Source organism: Ursus arctos, unplaced genomic scaffold (genome assembly GCF_023065955.2).
Source record: "Ursus arctos isolate Adak ecotype North America unplaced genomic scaffold, UrsArc2.0 scaffold_29, whole genome shotgun sequence".
NCBI classification, from domain to species: domain Eukaryota; kingdom Metazoa; phylum Chordata; class Mammalia; order Carnivora; family Ursidae; genus Ursus; species Ursus arctos.
In genome coordinates, this window is record NW_026622974.1 from 2,813,148 (window position 1) to 2,834,734 (window position 21,587).

The window sequence follows — 21,587 nt, forward strand, 5'->3', positions numbered from 1 at the left end:
ATTATTTAACTGTAGGCATTTGGGTCAGCCTACCTTTGTACTATTTCATTGTCTATGATTACTGTTCCTGACCATTAGATGGCAGCAGATTTTTCTAGAAATGGAGCCATACGTGGGTAAGAATTTGGACATGGTTTTTGTCATTGTAGCTCCTGGGCTCCCTATGACAATCACCTGGAATTTTGGTTTAAAATGCAGACCTTGAGTGTGAATGTTCTCCAGGAATCTGCATTTAACTACGTGCTCTATGAAAGCTACTCTTTATAGCATTTAGAAAAAATAATTTTTAAAAAAATTTTTTTCTCTAATTTTTTGTTATGTTAGTCACCATACAGTACATCAGTAGTTTTTGATGTAGTGTTCCATGATTCATTGTTTGCGTATAACCCAGTACTCCATGCAATATGTGCTCTCCTTAATACCCATCACCGGCCTATCCCAGTCCCCCCCGCCCCCGAAGCCCTCAGTTTGTTTCCCAGAGTCCATAGTCTCTCGTGGTTCATTCCCCCTTCTGTGTACCCCCCTTTATTCTTCCCTTCCTTCTCCTACCAATCTTCCTGCTATTTCTTATGTTCCGTAAATGAGTGAAACCATATGATAATTGTCTTTCTCTGCTTGACTTGTTTCACTTAGCATAATTTCGAAAAAATAATTTAACAGGGACCAAGAAGCAGTTTCCTGTGTCCATACTGCATGCCACTGTTTCGTAAGCTGTGGTTTTCTCTTCATGTAGATGGTGCCTGGTGCTGGCTCTGTACCTGCTATCCAAAGAATCCCTCTCCCTGGGGCAGAGATGCTCGAAGAAGAGCCCCTCTATGTGAATGCCAAACAGTACCACCGTATATTAAAGAGGAGGCAAGCCCGGGCTAAACTAGAGGCAGAAGGAAAAATTCCAAAGGAAAGAAGGGTGCGTATAACATGAGAAGAAGGAAGAGAAAGGGCAGGGTTCTACTTTTGAAATTACCTTTTATATGGTTTGTTTCCTTGAGCAGCTTCTATACAATTGAAAGTAAATAGCTGTTATCTTCGTGAAAGTTAGCATTTATTATTGCTCTGTGTGGCTGCAACTACCATAACAAAACAGTAACAGGGGCTTAAAAAAGTGTTTCTTTTTTTCTTACATAAGAGAAGTCCAGAGAGAAATTGTCTTAGGCTGGTAGCCCATTTCCACAGTCAGTGCTCACGTGATGCTCTCTCCTCCGTCTCACTGTTCTGATAGCCGTAGTGGGCTAGTCATAGTCCAGGACAACTGCTTGGGCTCCAGCCTCAGTACAAAGGGAACAAGAAAGGCACTCTTATTCAAGGAGACTTTCAAGAAGCTCCATACATCTCATTAGCTAAAACTTAATTATGTGGCCACACTTAAATCTACAAACAAGGCAGGGAAATGCAGGTTTTTTGTTTGTTTGTTTTTTTTACTGAGCAGCCATTTGCTCAACTAAAATTTGGTCTGTTACTGAAGCGAAGGAGAGGATGTGTATGGGGAAGGGTAGATAGTGATCATTGCTACACTCTCGGGGAATTTTTATTTATTATTCATTTAGCATTCACATTTTTATGATAGTTGATATGTGGTCAGCTGCTGCCCAGTGTTTCCTCCAAAGCTTTCTCCATAATTCAAGGTCATAATTGCCCCTGGTGGCTCTGATGACAGCTCTCCTGAACTTCAGAGAGTAGAATGTGTGCACGAGGTAACTGTGCTGGTTCCAACTAGTACCTTTATTTCTCTGGTTTTAGAAATACCTGCACGAGTCTCGGCACCGTCATGCCATGGCTCGGAAGCGGGGTGAAGGTGGACGGTTTTTCTCTCCAAAGGAAAAGGATAGTCCCCATATGCAGGTAAGTAGGTGATACATTTCATTCTTCTCTTTTTGCCTTGTATTTTCTTGGGAAGAGCATTCAGAGTCCTCTTCTTAACTTTCACACCAAAAGAATTCTCTTAAGTTGAATGCAATGTTGCGTCTCTTAGATTCCTTTTTGCCTTAAAGCACTAAAGGTGTTCAGTCCAGTGGCCTTTTTTCCTCCTCATCTTTGCCAGTTATTACTATTAATTCCTTCTTGTAATTCTCATTTTTCTTGATATTAAAAGAAAAAGTTTTATTGTCTCTTAGTGTAATAGCACGATCAGCAGCAGCTAACACTTAACTGCTATGTGCCAGCCATTACATTAAGCATTTTTGTAAGCATTTTTTTTTCATTGAATCTTTAGAGCAACCTCAAGCCCCATGAGGTAAGAATTCTTATTTCCATTTTACAGTTCAGTCTGAGGTTTAGAGAGGTTAAGTAGTTTGCCCAAGGTAAAATACTTAATAAAATGGTGCACCTGAAATTCTAAGCCAGTGTAATTCCAGAACGAACTTTTAACTGCTGTATTTCACTGGTTCTTACATCTGATTCCACCGATTGTACTTATCGGCATTTCTGAGTCAGTGTGTCCAAAACAGAGCTCTTGATTTTTATTTTATTTTTTATCCCTCAACCAGTCACTCATCTCAGTAAGTGACCTGTCCATCCACCCAGTTGCTAAAGCTTAAATTGTCCAGTTCTTGAAAAAGTCCTCTTGGTTTTACCTCTAAAATAATCTGAATCAGTTAACATTTTTCCCTTCCAGCTGCCATCAGCCTGAAGAAATTCTCTTTTTTGCTTCAGTTCATGTAATAGCTGCCTACTGGTGTCCTTTCTTCCATTCTTCACATCTTCGTGTGGTCTTCTTAAAATGTGATCACATTACTGTCCTGCTTAAACCCTTTCCACTGCACTTACACTAAAATCCAGAGTGCTTACCATGGCCAAAAAGGCACGTGTGTGATCACGCTCTTGCCTACCTCTGGCTTCATTTCCTTCTGTTCTTGGTCTTTATGCTCTTGCTGTACTGTTCATTGATCTGTCTCCTGCCAGAGGACCTTTGTCTTGAAAATCGCTAATCTGTAAAGGTTTTCACTCCCATTTTCTTGCATGACTCTTACCTTTTAGGTCTTGGTTTAAAACTGAGGCTGGAGCCAGAGTAGGTCTCTTCCATCTCATTATTTTTTCACATCTTCCTTTTCTTTTGAGCATCATAATAATCAGCTTGCTTTATTTGTGTAATTATGCAGTCAACGCCTCCTTCACTAGACTGTAAGCTGTGTAGAGAGTAGAGGATTGTTTTGTTCTCTGTTGTATTGATTGGACTTAGCATAATGCCCAGTCCAGAACAAGCACTTGGTGGATGTTTGTTGAATTCATGGATTCCTCCTGTTCCTGTTGCTGCATTCTGCGTGACCATTACGTCCCACCTGCACTACTGCCGAATCAGCCTTTATAATATAGTGCTTTTTTAATCATGTCGGTCCGCTGCTCAAGGATGCATGCTGGTTTTCATTTCTTACTGCATCAGGTCCCAAACTGTTTCTTTGTGACATCTAAGCAGCTTGGCCTCCACCTCTTTCAGTGTCAGACTAGGAATCCTCAGTATTTCCACACAGGAGCACAAACTCCTCTCTCAATGCTATTAATTCCTACCTGTAGTCTGGGAGCCCCTCCTTCCTTACTTGTTCATGCAGTGGATGTAGAGTGCCATGTATGGGCATTATGCCAGGAACTCTCCTAATTCGGTGTGCTAACAAATAGGTCCTTGGTCAAGTTACTTAGGCTCCTTTGGCCTGAGTTCCTTCACCTGTAAAGTAGGCTGCTGTTGATACTTCATAGGACCACTGTGGGGATTTCATGCAGTAAGCTACATTGGGCACCTACTTAGCACATTATCTAGTGCATGGTCAGGGCTCAGTAAATACTGGTTATTATTCTTACTCATTGTTTAAGACCCCGCTGCAGTCTTGCCACCTACAGAAATCTTTTAGCTTTTTCTTAGATCATGTCGGTTGAAGTTTCAGAGCCTTGGTGTGCAGGAACTGAAGGCGGTTATTGTGGAGTGCTGCAAAAAGCTTCCAAGGACTGATCCTTGTCTTAACACTGCAGGCTTTAAGTGAGAGGGAGCAGGCAGAATTTAGTGGAAAAGAAATGAGAAATGGTTAAGAAATAGTGAAATGGGAGCCAAGAGATTTGGGCATTAGTTCTCACTGGGCTGCTGGCTAACTTTCTCAGCTCTAGTCCAGGCAGATCACTTCATCCATCCAGGCTTCGGGTTTATCTACAAAATGAGTGCATTAAATATGATGATCCGAAAATCATGGCACAAAATTACAACATTACATGGTTTCTCTTGGCCACCTCAAGACCCTTAAATTTGAAAGGTAAAGCACAACATAGGTTCTCTGAGGAAAGAGATACAACTGTCAACTCTGCAGTCCTTGGAAGTGGAATGCCAGGCCAGATTTAACAGTCCTTTTACACAAAGATTTGTTATCTCTTCTTTCTTTATGGAGCTGCATTTTAATCCATGTAGGTAGACTTAGATGCATTCTGGGGCTTCAGTTTACTTAGCAAAATTGTATGTATTCCCCTTGATGATGAGAATTGAGAGCCTTGAGTTCCTTGTTACTTTCGCAAAGGATTTTAATTACTATTATGCTTTGTCTCTAGGATCCAAACCAAGCAGATGAAGAAGCAATGACACAGATCATCCGAGTGTCCTAACCCCAGGCCATGTGATGGAGCAGATCAAGGTCATGTTCCTCGCCACTGTTTCCCACTGTTCCAGGAAATTGATCACCTCTTCCAATGGGACACTGACGATTATGTGCTGCCCTTTTCTACAGGACAAACCACTTAGTTTTTAATAAGTGGCTCAGTATTATAATTGCAGCGATGTCTGGCATATTGAAGTCGCAAGCCTTTGTCTCGCCCTTTCAGACAGGACCTATTTCAGACTGTTGATGACATTGACATTTCATGGATTAGGATGGTGCAAGGGAGGTGCACACACAGCACTTATGTTGGCTTCTGAAGCCAGCCAGCCGTCTTGGCAAGGGAGAACAACTTTCTCAACAGAGACTGAAATCAGGGAAGCCGACGCCCACTCCTTCCCATGGAATCTAAGCAGCATCCATCCCTCTGATGGGGGATCTCAGGCTGACTCACTGGACACTTTGTATTCAGAGGTGGCTTCCAGGCAAGGAAGTCCCATCTCATGACATGGAAACAATAAATTCTCTGAGATACATTCATCTAATCTGTGGTAATAATAGGAATCTCTGTCTACCCAGATGATAGGTTGGTATTTTTGGACTCCAGCCAAGAAAAGCTAACTCTGGGGATAGAGTGACAAAAGACTCAAGCACTAAAAATATAAATTGCTGAATCTCTCTTTTTTTTAAAGCTTTGACAAGTTGTGGTCTGTTTGCTGACAGATCATCTGGACCATGGTTTTTGCTTATGCTACTTATAAGACAATTGAGAGGGTATTGGACCTTGAAACTGCCTTTCCTAAGTAGAGAACAAAACCATACAACAACTTCTGTGTTGAAGTGCTGAGGACATTTGTAGTAACTCCTAAACAGAGAGCCAGACTAGTTTCTGTTTTTGTTTTGTTTTTTTTAAGTAGGCTCCATACCCAGCATGGAGTTCAGTGCAGGGCTTGAACTCACATCCCTGAGATCAAGACCTGAGCTGAGATCGAGAGTTGGATGCTCAACTGACTGAGTCACACCAGTGCCCCTAGAGATTTTCAATCATAGGCTTTGTGACAGCATTTGGGGAAGAGAAGGATTCACACATGTTGCAGTCTAGCAGAAGAGAGAGTAGCATATATACCCATGTGTTGTCACATAGCATGATTCTCCAGTGGATGGATACCTGGGATGGATCATTAAGGTGAAAAGAATAATTTACATTTATACTATAATCTTTTAACAAGCATGGAAAGGGAGAAGTCTGAGAACTGCTCTTTGACAATTTCTGTCTGGAAAGCATTGTTCATCACACTGTCCTGGATATATTCCAGCTTAACCTGCTTGAGTTTAAGGTGAATGTTGGCTTCACTCCTGCAGCACTTTGTTTTGTGCTGGCCCTAGAGAGCGAACATTCTCTTTGTTCCCCTGGCAGCTGATTGTTCAGTGCCAGTTTCCATGTCTCCCCTTTTCTACATAGGCCTTGTACAGCAGAAAGGTTTTTACATTGCATCCACATTCTGGGGATAAGCTGGCAACTGGTAATGGTGATGCTGGCAGGGTCAAGAATTGGGCCACATTTTCCAGAATGGACTGTGCCTCAGAAACCTGTTTCTTTGCTAGATGTTGAACCTGGGGGAAACTAAGATGATATTGCAGAAAAGAGTTGCTGCCTTCTCTAGAAACAAAGAAGACTTAATTCTTTCGAAGATCATTTGGGTTTGATTTAAATACCAAGAGTAAGAAAATTGACACTTTCTTTTATTTCACTCTGATTGAACTAAGAGGTTAAAAAAAAAAAGAAACCCTCTGAAGAAAACATCACAAAGGGAAATAATTGTAATGGTGGAAATAGAGGTACAGAGCTATGCAAAGAAAGCAGAAAGTAAAGTATCTCTAGTCCCTGGTATGTGTAGTCACTTGTCCTGGCTTCCAGATGTCAGGAGAAGCCATACCCTTTGGTAGGTTCACCAGAAACTTCTGGCTCTTGACTTTTTGAGACATTGATTTAATTCAGTAAGCCCCAAGATTTTCAGATAATAGTTCACTAAAAACAGTGAGGAATTTCTATCCCTTGGTTTGTTTAGGAGTCTTTAAGATGCAGAGCTCAGAAAGAAAGTCCTCAGATCTAAGCCAACAGCAGTTCTAAAATACTATTTATTTGTGTAAGTTTGTACATAGTAATATCAACCTCATATTGTTGCAGTTTTTTTTCCATGGGTTTGAGTTGTGTTTTGTTTGAAAGAAATGCTTCAGTTGTCATTTTGTCACCTGCATTTCAGATAGCTCATGGCCCTTTTATTGTGGCCATTTTAGCACATAATAACCCACAAAGTGGGGGGTTGAGGTTTGGATTTTTTCCTTTGTTACTAGTTCTTTTATTTGTCCTTGTGACTGTAGTGATGACTTTATAGATGCAGAAAGAGTGAACGGATGAGTGAATAATTGGTTTAATGCATAGTTATTTCACTTCTTGAGTGCTCTTTTTGGCAAGATAATTGTAAATATATATTTTAATTGCACTGGTACATTGAACATGTCAGTGTCTATACCACTGGACCAACAGAGCTTTTTCTGGCTGTTGGGTGCCTGATAATAATGTCTTGATTTTCCTTTGGGACTCAACAGTATAGGTTTTTCTCCCAGCAGTAGGGGGAGTACAGATGATCGATCATTGATGTCATTGCAATTGTTATTTTTTAAAATAAATTTGTAAAAATACTATAAAGTGATTTGAATTTTGACATTCCTTGGGTTCTAGGTTGTGTTTATAATGTTGAAATTGTGATCTTTGTAGACAGACATGGGAGCTCTGTAGACAGAATGTCAAACTTGTAGTGTCCAGGCCTCTTAGTCGTATGTCTCCCCTTACTCTCCTTTTCTTCCCTTTGGCCCTCCATCCTGCTGAGGAGGTATTCTCTGCCACCTGTGCAGATTGTATATTTCATCTTACTACTGGAAGTGTTAACCAAAATTCGATGAAGTAATTCCATAAGCAAAATAAGCCTTTTAGTTATTGATGTGGAGAACAAAGGTAAAAGAAATACAGAAAAAAATTAAACTTCCTTACAACTTACAGTCCATTGACCAGTACTTGAGACAGGCAGAGTGACCTTCCTCTAGGAACTCAACTGCCTAGATGTTTAAATACTTTGCTAAGGGCAAAAGGCAACCTAAGCTTGACATTAGCCCCAACTCCAGGATCCTGGAAGTCTCCTTTAACATATTAAAAAAATTCCTTTGGAAGCTTCCTTTATCTCAACTTCCCAAGATATATGTTGGCAATCATCCTCCAAGCATATGGCCCACTGATTACATCTGAAGGGTTTCATAACTAAGATTTTAGTAGAGTGTAATAAATGGCTTCTCGAGGGCCTGTAAACCTTGCTTCCAGATTCCTTAGAGATTTATACTATCCCTAACCCCCTCCCAACATGATATAATCAGTCACTGCTCACAACCCAGGGCAGCTCTTTCTGCCCAAGGTCCTGTCCCTGTGCTTTAATAAAACCACCTGCTTTGCACCGAAGACACCTCAAGAATTCTTTCTTGGCTGTTGGCTCCCAAACCCCAACATTTTTACATCAGTTATCCCCGAAACAGCATTGATTGGGTATTATAGAACTAAAGATAGTGAAGCTGTAATTTTTAGATTTTGTTTTTTATTTCTGCAGAAAAACAAAACACGGCTGCTTTCCTGATTGTTAAAAATCCACAACGCACTCATACCGTTACTAAGGTGAATTCTCCAAGAATCTGATCAACTGACATAGGCCTTTACCATACAGGGAACCAGGAGCTGGAGCTAGAGCAAAGCAACCCCAGGAGCAGTCTCAGGAGACACCCTATAGACCTGTCCTGGCGGGTAAGAGAAACAAATTCTCTTAACAGTTAAGGCACTGACCACTAAATAGTCTTAGCCTAAGGGTGTTAAATTAAAAAGCCAAGCTGAGGTTGCTTTAGTCAGATGCTAATGGAGCATTCCCCTTAGAAATACGGAGGTGAGCCAGCATTCCACTCTGGTGACAGACCCCTCTATTGACCCTGTCTGAGATAATCTGCCCTATTGCGGAAGCATCTTCACGGTTCAAGACTTTTAAACGTCATCTTGACTCGACCAGGCTTGCCCGCCCGGGTCCTACTGCCTCTCCACCTCCCAGAGGCCAAAGTAAGGGAGCTGGGGGCAGGAGGCAGGCGGGGCGGGGCCCGCGGCCCCCCTGGATTGGCACCGCCCCGAGGAGGCCCACACTGATTGGTTGGTGGGAGGGACCCGCCAAGGCCGTCGTTGCGGATTGGCTGCTACCCGGAGGCCCCCCCCCCGTTTCCGGTAGCTTGGCGGGCAACGCCGCCGCCGCCATGGCGACCGGCGAGCGGGTGGCGGCGTCGCCTCTGTGGCCCGTAGAGGCCCGGTTGGCGGCGCTGCTTCCCGACCTGCTGGTGTTCAGGAAGCCCCGGGGATCGGAACCCGAGCTTGCCACGGCCCAGGGCGTCCTCCTTGGCGTTCACGTGACGGGTGAGGGAGGCGCGTCGCTCTCCCGCCCTGCCCGAGAGGCGGCCGTTGGGGCAGGGCTCCGAGAGGCGGCGGCAGTTACAGGTCTGGCCCCGCGGCAAGTAAAGGCGCGGCTTAACTGCCTGCCGCCGCCTCTTCGGGAAACCTGGAGGGTCGGTTTCAGAGCGAGAGGACTCCTTCCAGGATGGTCTGGCGTAGCCCTCGAGGTCACTTCAGAAAAGGGAAGTGACTTTTGCGGGACCACTGGGCAGGCTCTGAACCCAAGTTTTCTCCCAGTACGCGTACTGCTTCAGCCCGTTCTTTTTTTCGCTCAATTAATTCCTTCTTTGGGTCCCTAAGTGTGTGCCCGCCACTGCTCTAGGAATTAGAGATCCAGCAGCTACTTCCAGAGTCGCTCGCTTAACAAGTACTTGTGGAGCTTGTGTCGTGGATCTGAAGATGAGTGATCGGAAGGTGCCTGCCCTCGAGGAGCTCACTATCTGAGTTCTCCATTAAGCTTTAATCCATCCCCCTCGTCATTGGTCTCTCCGTCCCTCACATGGGGCGAGATCCCGTTTCTCCCTTGGCCAGGGAGTTTAAGAGAGTATGGCAGAAACGGGGTACCTCGCTAGAGAGAAAAGGGGTGCTTGTGCGTGAATCTTTATGTGTAGCTCCTGGAAACGAAGGGGGTGTGGCTCTCTGGATTCCCAGAAGCGGCAGCAGCCAGCCTGGCCCCAGAGTATGAACACTTGTAAAGGGTAGTGAAATTACTCATCTGGAGGAGATCTGCTTCTTTACACTGGCCTGATGCGTGTAGGGAATCGAGCCTAAAAGTTCAGGATTTGCAGCTAACGTAATTTTTGTTTCGTCGGCTAGGGTTTACAGCATTAATGGACAGGTTCAGCCTGACCTGCAAGTCGGAACATGACATGGACAAACTGGCCCACATCTTCAGTTATTACATTAGTGACATCGTGGAGCGTGAGTGTGACTCTTGGGAAGCCAGGAGGTTGTGGTGCTGGGCCCCTGAGGGTTTGTAACAGAAGGGGGCCAGGGCTACTTGAAAAGATACCAAAGGGCTTTTCCTTTAGTGTTACTCATCTTTTATTTTATTTCCTCTTTTTGCTACTAGCAAGCTAGATTTTTGCCTGTATCTGCCATTCTATCTAGTCTCACATCCTGTTGACTCAATGCTCAGAAAGGGGGGAAAACAAACTAATTTTAATTTTGACTTTGTATGTTTATATTTTATTTCAAAATAAAGTATTCCTCAGGTTGTCTCTTCTAACAATAATGTAATGTGTCACATGTGTTTATATAAGATATAATTTACAAAACACCTTCCCATTCTATTGCATTTTGATCCTGTGAAGTAGGAAGGAATGAGTGTTTTCTTCATTTTCTTTCATACCTTAAGCTTGTGGAAATTTGCCTAATCGGGGAAGAAAATAAAAACAGCTCCTTACATGTGCAGTAAATATTTTGAGTACCTATTCTTTTTTTTTAAGATTTTATTTATTCATTTGAGAGAGAGAGGACAAGCAGGGGGAGCAGCAGAGGGAGAGGCAGACTCCCAGCTGAGCAGGGAGCCTGACGCGGGACTCCCTGGGGATCATGACCTGAGCCGAAGGCAGGTGTTTAACCAACTGAGCCACCTGGGCACCCTTGAGTGCATATTCTGTGATATGCACTGTAAAAGGTGCACGGTGTACAAAAACCTACTCTTGAGGAGCTTTCAGTCTAGTTAGACCTACCCAACAGAAATTACTCTGATCCTGAAACCTGTAGTACTTATATAACATTCCCTTCTTTTACTGACAGTGTCCATACAGTCATGTCCATAGTTCTGAGATTCACCAGAATTCTTACTTTGTGGAATCTCCTTTAGGAACTTGTTTATTTGAGTCACCCCTGACCCCTAAGGAACAGTTGTAAAAGGTCTTTAGATTTTTCTCATCAAGTTTAGATGAAAGGCAGAGATAGAAAGTATATATGTATTATAACACCAGGAACTGCTGGGTACTAGAAATGCAGGGGAAAATAAGACATAATACCTGCTCTCTTGAAGTTTTCATGTTAGTGGGAGAGACAAACAATAAGTAAACAAGATAATTATAAATTATACATTTTACAAAGGAAATAAATAGGGTGTAATGGTTAAAAAAAAAGAATTGTAGAGTGAAAGATTTTCTGTTAGGTAGGGTGGTCATAGGAGGCTCCTCTGAGGTGTTTAAGCTGAGACATAAAGGATGAGAGAAACACCTTGTGAAGAGTGAGGAGTAAAGTATTTCAGGCGGAAGAATGCCAAGTGTAAGGCTTCTAAGATGGGAGGAATCTTGCCGTGTTCTAAGAACTGAGAAGACCAGTGTGGGTAACACGTAACTAGTAGGGAGAAGAGTGGCTTGAGGTGAGATTGGAGATCTTTGAACTCTGTAGGCCATAAGGAGTTTGAATTACATATTTTTGTGTAAAGGGATACTTAAAAGTTTCTCACAAGGGGGCGATGTGATCTGATTTACATTTTTTAAATCTTTTAGCCGCCTCATGGAGATTGGATCATAGGGAGCTGATGGAGGGCAGGTGGTAAGAATGGAAGCTAGAAGAGGCAGTTGTAGCAGCTGTGGAGAGATGATGCTGATTTGGTCTAGGGTAGTGGTTCTCAACCTTGGCAGCACATTAAATAACCACTCAGTGAGCTTTTAAAAGTCCTGATGTCTAGGCTTTATCCCAGACCAATTAAATCAGAATACCTTGGGGTAAGACCAGGAATAAGGATTTTTTAAAGTTTCACGGGCTACTCCAATGTTGAAGCCAAGATTGCAGCCAAGGTAGAAACCATTGGTCTAGAGATAAGGCAGTGGAGCCTTAAGGAGATGAATTGATTTGAAATGTGTTTTGCAGGCTCAACAGACAAGATTTATGGGTATATTGATACAAGTGGGAAGTAGTGAGGAAAGCGACTCTCAAGGATTTTTGGCTTTCATAATTGAATTGATGGTGGTGTCACTTACCGAGATGGGCAAGACTGGGCTTTGAGAAAGAAAATCAAGGGTTCTGTTTTGAATATACTGAGTTTGAGATGTCAATAAGTCATTCAAATGGAGAAATGAAGTCAGTAGCTATGATTGAGCCTGCAGCTCAGAGAATAGGTCTCTGTTAGAGACAAAAAGTGAGTTGATGGCATAAAGATGTTACTTAAAGTTAGGAACTGATTGAGTCCACATGAGGAGAGTGTAAATAAAAAGAGCCTAAGACTGAGGCTTGAGGGACTCCAGGATAGATTATGATTAGAGAGAGAATTTACAAAAGACTATAAAACAGCCAGTTAGGTAGGCTATTGTGGTGTTCCTGAAGCCAAAGGAGAAGTAGTGTCTCTGGAAGAGGGCTGGGGCTGGCTGAGTTGAAAATGAAAGATATAAAATACAGTGCTGTGAGAAAAATACCGAATTTAGCAAGGTGAATGCTGTTAACGATCTTGATAAATTTTAGTGAAGTGATGGAGTTGGAAGTCAGATGGGAGAAGCCAGAGAAGAGAATGGTAGAGAAAACGTTTAAGAGTAAATAGGATATGAGGAGCAAATTGTATATGGCCAACTCTTTTGAGAATTTTTTTGCTGGGGATGTAGCAGAAAAATGGAGCTAATAGCAAGAGAAGGTGGAGTCAAGAATAGGTGGGTTAATTTTGTTATGTTTTCTTTTCATTTTTCAAGATATTCATGGGAACGATCCAGTGGAGAGGAGATAAAGGAGGGAGTGAAGTTTTTGAAAGGGTGGGAGGGGCTAGGATCCAGAGCCGAGGGGAATGACTTTGAAGAGAACAGGAGTATTTCTTTCATTTTCAAGATGGATATAGATACAGACAGATTTGGGGAGAGGCTAAGGGAAAGGAAAGAGTCCCTTCGAGAGAACAAATAGACCAGGGAAGATATGAGGAAAAATTCAGTAGGCCATTCTTCTGATCATACATAATTCTGCCATGGTCTAGTATATCTGATTTTAATGCATTTTCCTCTCTCTCCTTTATTTGATTTCAGATGTGCTGTGTTTTGGAGGAGATATCCTAAATATCACAGGTATTTTTCAGTTTTTCTGAATATTTAAAGGACTGTAATCAAGGAAGACTTCATTTAGGTGGAATTTGGCATATTTGTTTATTCAACATTGTCTGATTATTTAATATGTACTTGGCCTTGGGGAAACAAAGATGAAGAAAACACAGTCACTGCCTCAAAGTTTCTCTCAGTCTGATAGAAAAATCTTGCCCATATTAAGTTCACAGGTGCTTTACATTTTGCATAATTGAATGACAGAAAAATAAAGCATTTGTTTGCATGAGAAAACTAATGAGAAACTTAGTCCTTACGAGCAGAAGCTATGTGTAAGATAGGAGTCAAAATCTCCTATCTGGAGAACTCACAGGATCATTAACAGAGTTGGCCTTTTTTTTTTAATTTAAATTTAATTGAGCCAACCTTGAAATTAGATTTGAACATGAACCTACATTTTATGAACCTCTTAGCTAGTGCTCCTCCCATTCTGTTAGTATACTGGTGGAGGGAAGATTATCAAAAATATTCTTAAACTTTAGGAACATTACAGCTTCTGCCTTGTTTTTTATATGATGAGTGGTTTTGAGGCTCTAAGACAGTATTTTAACCAAACATAATGTACAGGGCCAAGGAACCTTGCCTGACACCTTGCATGATATCTTCTGCATTATTGGGTACTTTGCCCAGATCAGGTGAATCCAGATATTCGATCCATGTCAGCCTGTCTTGTGTGTCTGCAGGGAATGTGCTCCTGGCACTCTGGACAGTGAAACAGAATCAACTCAGTGACATCATTACCCTGGTGGCAAAATGCAGTCTGGAGATACAGGAGAAATTTGGGATCTACCATACCAGAGAAGGCCAGGACCTGCAGCTAAAGATAGGTAGTAGTTACTAAAAGAGAGATCTATTAAAAAAAAAAAAAACTATAAAAAATTCAAAATATAAATGACAACCTGGAAAAAAAAACTGCAGCTTATATCATATATACAAAGGGTGAGTATTAGAAATAGAACACCTAGAAATCAACAAAAGACTAACATTTTAAGAGAAAGATGGGAAAGGACATGAATAAATAGTACATAGACAAATACATCTCTTTTAATATGTGAAAAGATGTTCAATTTCATAATAAGAAAAATGCCAGTGGAAAGTACATTGAGATTATTTCTCACGTAAAGATACCAAAAATTCAGATGCTGAATACTCTGTTGATGAAGCAATGAGTTATAAACACTGTCATACAGACTGCTGGTGGGAATCAACAGCGGTACAACTTCTATGAAGAATAATTTTGGTAATCTCTGTTGAGACTGTATTTGAAGAACTTTTAACATTTCTCATAGTGTTGGTTTGCTGGACATGTGTTAGTTCAGTTCTTGTATGTTTGAAAAAATCTTTATTTTACCTCTGTTTTTTGAGAGGTATTTTCACTGGGTATGGAATTCTGGGTTGACAGGGGATTTTCTCCCTTACATTAAAGTTGTTATTCCACTGTCTTCTAGCTTGCAGCATTTCCAACAAGAAATCTGCTTTTGGGGTGCCTGGGTGGCACAGCGGTTAAGCGTCTGCCTTCGGCTCAGGGCGTGATCCCGGCGTTATGGGTTCGAGCCCCACATCAGGCTCCTCTGCTATGAGCCTGCTTCTTCCTCTCCCACTCCTTCTGCTTGTGTTCCCTCTCTCGCTGGCTGTCTCTATCCTGTCGAATAAATAAATAAAATCTTTAAAAAAAAAAAAAAAAAAAGAAATCTGCTTTCATCTTTATCTTTGTTTGTATATAATGCCTTTTCCCCCCTCTGGCTGCTCTTACGGTTTTTTTCTTTATCACTGGTTTTGGGTAATCTGATTATGATGTCCCTTGGTATAGTTTTCTTCACTTTTCTTGTGCTTGCAGCTCATTGAGATTCTGGATCTGTAGGGTTTGGGGTTTTATCAAATTTAGAAAATGTTCTGCCATTATTTTTCCACGTAATTTTTTCTCTCTTCCTTCCTCCTCCTCTGCCCAATTACACCCATATTAGGCTGCCTGAAATTGTCCTACAAGTCATTGACATTGTGTTCATTGTTTCTTTTTTTCTCCCTGTGTTTCATTTTGGATAGTTTCTATTGCTGTGTTTTCAACTGTACAGACCTTTTCTTTTGCAGTGTCTCTACTTATTCAGTCATTTTCCTAAGTTCTTGAATATAGTTATACTTTTATTGTTTTCTTATTTACTAATTCTGTCATCTGTGTTATTCTGGGTTGGGCTTGATTGATTGATTTTTCTTCTCATTGTGGATCATATTTTCCTTTTTCTTTGCATGCCTGGTTATTTTGGGTGGGTACCAGACATTGTGAATTTAACTTTGTTGGATGCTGGGGTTTTTTTTTCCTACCTCCATAAATATTCTTGAGCATACTTCTGGGTTGTGGTTAGCTTGATTTTTTCAGGTTTTGTTTTTAAACTTTGTTGGATGGGACCACAGCAGTGTTTAGTCTAGGGCTGGTTTTGCCCCATTCCTGAGGCAAACCCCTTCTGAGTACTATACCTAATGTCCTGTGAATTATTAAGTTTGACACTGTGGCTAGTTGGAATAAGAACTATTGCCAGCCCTGTGTGATATTGGGGATTGTTCCTTCTAATCTTTTCAGGTGGTTCTTTCCCTGGTTTCAGGTAGTTTCCTCACATTGATGTACTTATTAGTACTGAGTACTCAGTTAAAGACTTGTAGGGGACCTGGTACAAATCTCTGGAATTCTCTCTCCATACACTTCTCTCCAGTACTAACAATGCCCTGTGAATTCTAGCCGCCTTGGCCTCCTCAGATCTTAGCTCTGTTTCCTCAATTTGAGGAGTCCTCTGGGCTATACCTGGGTTTCTCCTCCCTGAGAAGTTCTGGAAATTCTTCCATGCAGTTAGCTAGGCTATCAGAGGGTTCACCTTGTTTGTTTCCCATCTCTCAGGTATCCTTGTCCTTTATTACCTGTTATCCAGTATCTTGAAAACTGTCACTTTGTGTGTTTTTTCTAGTTTCTTAATTGTTCTGGGAATTACGGTAAATTCACCACCTATTAATCCATCTTGGCCAAAAGTATATGTCTCTACAATTCTTTTAAACTATTTTCCCTTTGTTTTTAGCTTAGATTGGATAACTTAGCTAAGGGCAGGCTTAACTTGGATATAGTCCTTTTTCCCCTGGCAAGCAAACCAGTTTTTTAGCCATATTAGCAGTAAGAAATGCCTCAGGGTAAAAAAAACAGGAGATAGAATAAAAGTGTATGGCAAAGCCCAAGTCTGGTAAAATACTGATTGTCTACTCACTTAACCTTGATTATACGTTGAGGAGGTGGTATAGTCACTGTGGCAGCAGTTTCTGAGCATGACTATTTAGTCTGCTATCATGACCTAGTTGTTTATTAGAACAATTTAAAGAGAGGAATCTTAGAGGCCTGGGATGTCTTGCTTCTTCCCTCATACAACCCAGGCTTGTTTGAATGTCTCTGGGTATGCTTAAGACAGAAGAAAATCTGGGGCAAAGTAATATTTTAGAAGGTAAGCTCACCTAATATTTTTGCAAAAGCAAGATTGACTTGATCCACAGAGCAATGTGAGGATTCCAGACCCCACCATTTGCATAGCTTCCAGTTGAGTTTGGCTATTCATCGCTTGTCTCCTTTCTTCTGTATAGGTCTATCTGCAGGTCGGATTTCCCAGGTTATTGTTGGAGATGAGCAGCGACAGTACCTCTTGGTGATTGGGCGGGATGTGGATGATGTCCAGGTAGCTCAGCGTTTGGCTCAGGCAAATGAGATTGTCTTGTCCTGGAACTGCTGGAAGCTCTGTGAGCAGTACATGTTTGAAGTGGAAATCATGAGGGAGGATGAAGCTGTGAAGGTAGGAGGCTGGTCCCATCCATTGCACATCCTGAAAAGGCTTTCCTACTAGGCAGGGCAGTGCTCTGCTGGTGGTTGCATATGGCTTGACCAAACCAAAAACCATTGGAACTCTATTTTGGAGGGAGGTGGGGAATATCCTCCCAGGAAGTTAGACGAGGCAGAACAATGAGGCTGGAAAGATACATGATCAACAAGGGAAATGGCATCCTCAGCCCCTCTGTTAAGGGACCAACAGTAATCCAGGTGGTGGATGGCCCCACAATTGAGCAGTTTCCTTTCTGTAGTTAAGAGATATGCGGATCATTGACCCATTTGATTTTGATGAGCATTTTGACAAGTGCCTTGATTACCTGCCACATTACCGGACAAGTGCTGGTAAGTTACTTGGTCCTTTCTCCCTAAGCCCAAAATTTCAAAGATAAATTTTCCACATGGCTGGAGACATTTTGTTTGTTTTCCTTTTCTCAGATACTCTAAGAACTGCCCTGGAGTTGGATCCAGACTCTGCGCTTGAACAAACCCTGCGGAAGCACATAATGAAAAACCTTTTGAAGAAGGTTATTTCCTAGTTCTTGAGTCATCGTGTAGATTGTGTGTGTGTTTATGTTGACAGGTGTACATTTATATATGATGACCTTTTCATATTGATCCAGTTCATCTCCTGTTCTCCGTTGTAATGCCAGCAGGTTTCCCCATCTGTACCAATTCCTGTGATGACATGTCATAACTTCAGATTTCTCAGTTCTAGCAAGTGGAAGCCATATTTGTTTTTCAGTTTATCTCTCAAGAAGCTAGTACATTATAAACAGGGTAGAGAGTATATGCTTGGTAAATATGTATTGATCGATTTTGTATGTATGAATCTATATGCATCCCTTGGTAAATGATATAATGACTAATAGAATAGACATATCAAACTCACATAAAGAGAAAACATAAAAGCATGGCAAATTTCATCAGTGAATTAGGTTTAAAGTCAAACAGTTTTAATTCCAAGTGTACTGGTTTGTACATCTATGCTTCTCAAACCTGAACTTTAAGTTCGGTGTCTGACACCTGTAAGTTATTTTCTCATACTCACCATGGAATATAGAATTTAAATGCCTAAACATGATACTGAGAGTTGAAGATACAGCAAGATAACTCACTTTGTCTTTGTAGATTGATGAAGGTCAGCCTATGGAGTATATATCCGAATTCCGTACCGTGACTATGGTTTTGGTCAACCTAGAGTTCCACAAGACAGCATGGATGTTGCATTTGTGTCATCTTATCCAGGAGGCTGCCCTGTACATCTCCACAGTCATAGAGAAAGGGGGTGGCCAGCTAAGCCAGATCTTTATGTTTGAGAAAGTAAGTACAAGGAAACATGATCCATCAGTGTTAAAGTTCAGTAAGGAATAGTAGTCTTGTTTCTCACATAACTCATGTGTAAGTCAAATTCCCTGCTGTTTATTTTGTGACAAGCTTTAGGACATTGAAAGTTCAACTAATAATAGTTAAGGAATGGGTCTAGTTAATTTAATTTTCAGGGTAACTGAAGTTTACGTTCCATGTCCTTTTTCATCCAATTGTTGTTGAAAAATCTTTGTCGGAGCAAAAGCATGTTTTTCTGCTCTGTTTGTAAATGAGTATAATCAGATATTTCTGATAATTGAGGAGCTTGAAAAAGAGCAGTATCATAATACGTGACAAAAAAATGTGGGCAGATAGCTCAAGGCATATACTAGAAATGGAATTTTTGAAAAGTTCTTGACATCAGTTTTTTTTGTTTCAAATTTCAGTTGTTTGAAGAGTTAGTTAAATCAAGATTTTATTTCTTTTTCTTTCTTTTTTTTTTTTTTTTAATCTCCATGTTGATGTGGCTCAGAGTGTCCATTTCATGAATCCTGTAGAACTCAACATTTCTAACAGAAAACCAGTGGGGAAAGGCTCTGGCTTTATTCAGGGGAGTTGGTCCAGTTGAGGCAAGCATATTCTTTCCCCAGGTAAACTTCTCTTTTCCTTCTTTGCCATCTGTCCCAGGGCTGCATGTTCCTCTGTGTTTTTGGCCTTCCTGGGGATAAGAAGCCAGATGAGTGTGCACATGCCCTGGAGAGCTCCTTCAGCATCTTCAGCTTCTGCTGGGAGAATCTTGCTGAGACCAAGTGAGGAGGAAGGTGGGGCAGAGAGGAGCTTCTCAGGCCCCAGGGGGCTCTTCAGGCAGGATAGGAGTAATACGTAGCTGGGGTTGAGAGTGTCCAGAATCTGCCTAAAGGGGAGGGAACATGCTAAGGGAAGTCGGAAAATAAGCTCTATTAAGAAATCATTAGGTACAGAATTATGCACCAGATACCCAGGGAAAATGAAGATAAGTTTCCATCCAATTGGGTGGAAGAGGGAGGAACCGAATATCCATAACAAGATTTAAGAACACTGCAAAGGAACAAGCAAATGTGTAAATTTATAATATAACTGTATGTCGTGGGAAGGTAGAACCAAGGCGGCCTGTCTACAGGGAGGGGAGGTGTGGGAAGAGAAGTTGTAGGGCAATTACCAAGATAGGAAGGGACCACCACGGGTTAACACTCTCCTTGCCTTTCAGTCTTAGTCTTTCCTAGTTCCTTGATTTTTTCTGGAATTCTCCCTGATCTCCCTCCTCCATATCTACCCCACCCTCCCACCTTCTACAAAAGCCTTGTCCTAATAAAGGTATAGAAAATTCCATGTTTCCACTAGTCACACTATAACAGTGTGGGCTAAAATTTTTCAGATGACTCTTTTTTTTACTAGAAAGCCCTGAGGAAGGTATATACATAAATAGATTTGAAAAGTTATTTTTAATGTTAACATCAAGTCAAAGATTTGTTTGCCATACTTATTCAAGATGAAAAAAATTATATGGCACTTTAACATTTTTAGGATACTTTGTATATGCTACCAGTGTGAATGTTTTTATCCCTCTTTTACACGTGAGGAAACTAAAGCCACAGAAGAGGAGTTTCTAGCATGCAGCAGAGCTGATAATGAAACCCAGACCTTCTGTCCTCAAATCCTGGGTCATTTTCAGTACCTCATAGCTGCCTCTTATAAAATGCAAATACTCTCCAAAAGGGATAACCTGTATTACTAATGCGATACTATTGTGGAGGCATTTAAATATCTATAATATTCTTATAGAATATTAGTACTGAAAAGGATCTTAGAAATGATCTGATCTAACTTTTTATTTTACAGATAGGAAAGATGTTTCAGATACTTCATAGATAATCAAACTCTTAGCCCAAGGCAGATATGTGTTGGCACTTCTTTTAAACTTGATGGGATCTGCAGCTACTCCTACAGCCCACTTCTCACTTCTCTAACATAGGGGTGCTGGGCCATCTCTTCCATTTTACATTGGCCTGTGGCCTTCGAGAATCCTGCACTTGGCCTTTATTCCTGAATGAGATAGTCATTTCTTTGTTTTATTTTTGTTTTTGTTTTTGTTTTTGTTTTTGTTTTGTTATGTTAGTCACCATATAGTACCTCATTTCTTAGGCCATAGTTTTGTGCTTTCAGTCTTATTTATTTTAGAATATAGTATATTTTAAGAGGTAGATAGAATCTTAGAGTTCATCTAATCTGGCCTCCTTCTTCTTTTTTAAAATTTTTATTATAAGACTACTCAGAACCTTTGATATTAGCATATATTGGTGAACCTCCAAGAAGGAAATATAGTTTGCATCACTTCACAAACATATTTGGCCATGAGAATCTTCTTTTCCCAGAACCCCATTCCATGTGTCCTTTTTCAGTGACCCTATTCACCTTGGATTGTTTTCTAAATTCCTCTTTCTAATCTAGGAAATACCTTCAGTTTTCAGTTCATTTACAGAAAAAGATGATTTTCTGAGTCTTATGACTAATCAGGCTTTTCTGGTTGGTGACTGTTTCTCCAGGATATTTTTTGAGACTCAGGGAGTGTAGTCTCAGAATCTCACTGAAAATACTTTATGTATATTTACATATGTTGAATAAAGAATATATATTTTTGGGGCGCCTGAGTGGCACAGCGGTTAAGCGTCTGCCTTCAGCTCAGGGCGTGATCCCGGCGATCTGGGATCAAGCCCCACATCAGGCTCTTCCACTATGAGCCTGCTTCTTCCTCTCCCACTCCCCCTGCTTGTGTTCCCTCTCTCGCTGGCTGTCTCTATCTCTGTCAAATAAATAAATAAAATCAAAAAAAAAAAAAAAAGAATATATATTTTTATTTGCCCTACACTTCCTCTTTAAAAAACAGAAGGAACACAGACTGCCAAGAAGAGGAAGGGGGTTTCTAAAGTCCAGTAGAAAGAAATAAGAAATGACCAAGTGAAAATAGTATGGTTTGTTTCGTTCTCATAGCCTTGTTAGTGGCTGAGTTTATCATATGTGTGAATGTACCCACTCAGCAAGCATTCATTAAACATTGTGATGAGCCAGGCACTATGCTAGGTGTGGTGGATGTAAAGAGAAATAAGACACTGCCTCCTCCACTAAGTAAACAACTAACTTTAATACCATGAAATGTAAGTGCAGGAATACAATGCTATAGGAGCTGCAGCGAAGTGCTATGGGAAGACGGAGTTCATTCTTCCCAGAGGTCACAGAGGAGTCTTGACTCT

At 41.1% G+C, this 21,587-nt stretch overlaps 2 protein-coding genes across 31 annotated transcripts in view; both read left to right on the forward strand.

Annotated features, from left to right (window-relative positions):
• The window catches only part of NFYA (nuclear transcription factor Y subunit alpha), a 31,295-nt gene extending 24,020 nt beyond the window's left edge, over nucleotides 1-7,275 (forward strand). For all 30 annotated transcript variants that reach the window (XM_048219635.2, XM_048219629.2, XM_048219624.2 and 27 more), the window contains 3 exons: nucleotides 734-907; nucleotides 1,738-1,839; nucleotides 4,522-7,275. In XM_048219635.2, coding sequence (XP_048075592.1) covers nucleotides 734-907; nucleotides 1,738-1,839; nucleotides 4,522-4,575 — 330 coding nt within the window. In that variant the 3' untranslated portion in view covers nucleotides 4,576-7,275. The remainder of the gene's footprint in view (nucleotides 1-733; nucleotides 908-1,737; nucleotides 1,840-4,521) is intronic.
• Nucleotides 7,276-8,896: 1,621 nt separating this feature from the next.
• LOC113261044 (adenylate cyclase type 10-like) overlaps nucleotides 8,897-21,587 on the forward strand; it is a 40,945-nt gene continuing 28,254 nt past the window's right edge. The window contains exons 1-9 of the mRNA XM_057303961.1: nucleotides 8,897-9,060; nucleotides 9,913-10,017; nucleotides 13,071-13,109; nucleotides 13,826-13,969; nucleotides 16,755-16,960; nucleotides 17,247-17,337; nucleotides 17,431-17,519; nucleotides 18,124-18,315; nucleotides 18,988-19,109. Coding sequence (XP_057159944.1) covers nucleotides 8,904-9,060; nucleotides 9,913-10,017; nucleotides 13,071-13,109; nucleotides 13,826-13,969; nucleotides 16,755-16,960; nucleotides 17,247-17,337; nucleotides 17,431-17,519; nucleotides 18,124-18,315; nucleotides 18,988-19,109 — 1,145 coding nt within the window. The 5' untranslated portion in view covers nucleotides 8,897-8,903. The remainder of the gene's footprint in view (nucleotides 9,061-9,912; nucleotides 10,018-13,070; nucleotides 13,110-13,825; nucleotides 13,970-16,754; nucleotides 16,961-17,246; nucleotides 17,338-17,430; nucleotides 17,520-18,123; nucleotides 18,316-18,987; nucleotides 19,110-21,587) is intronic.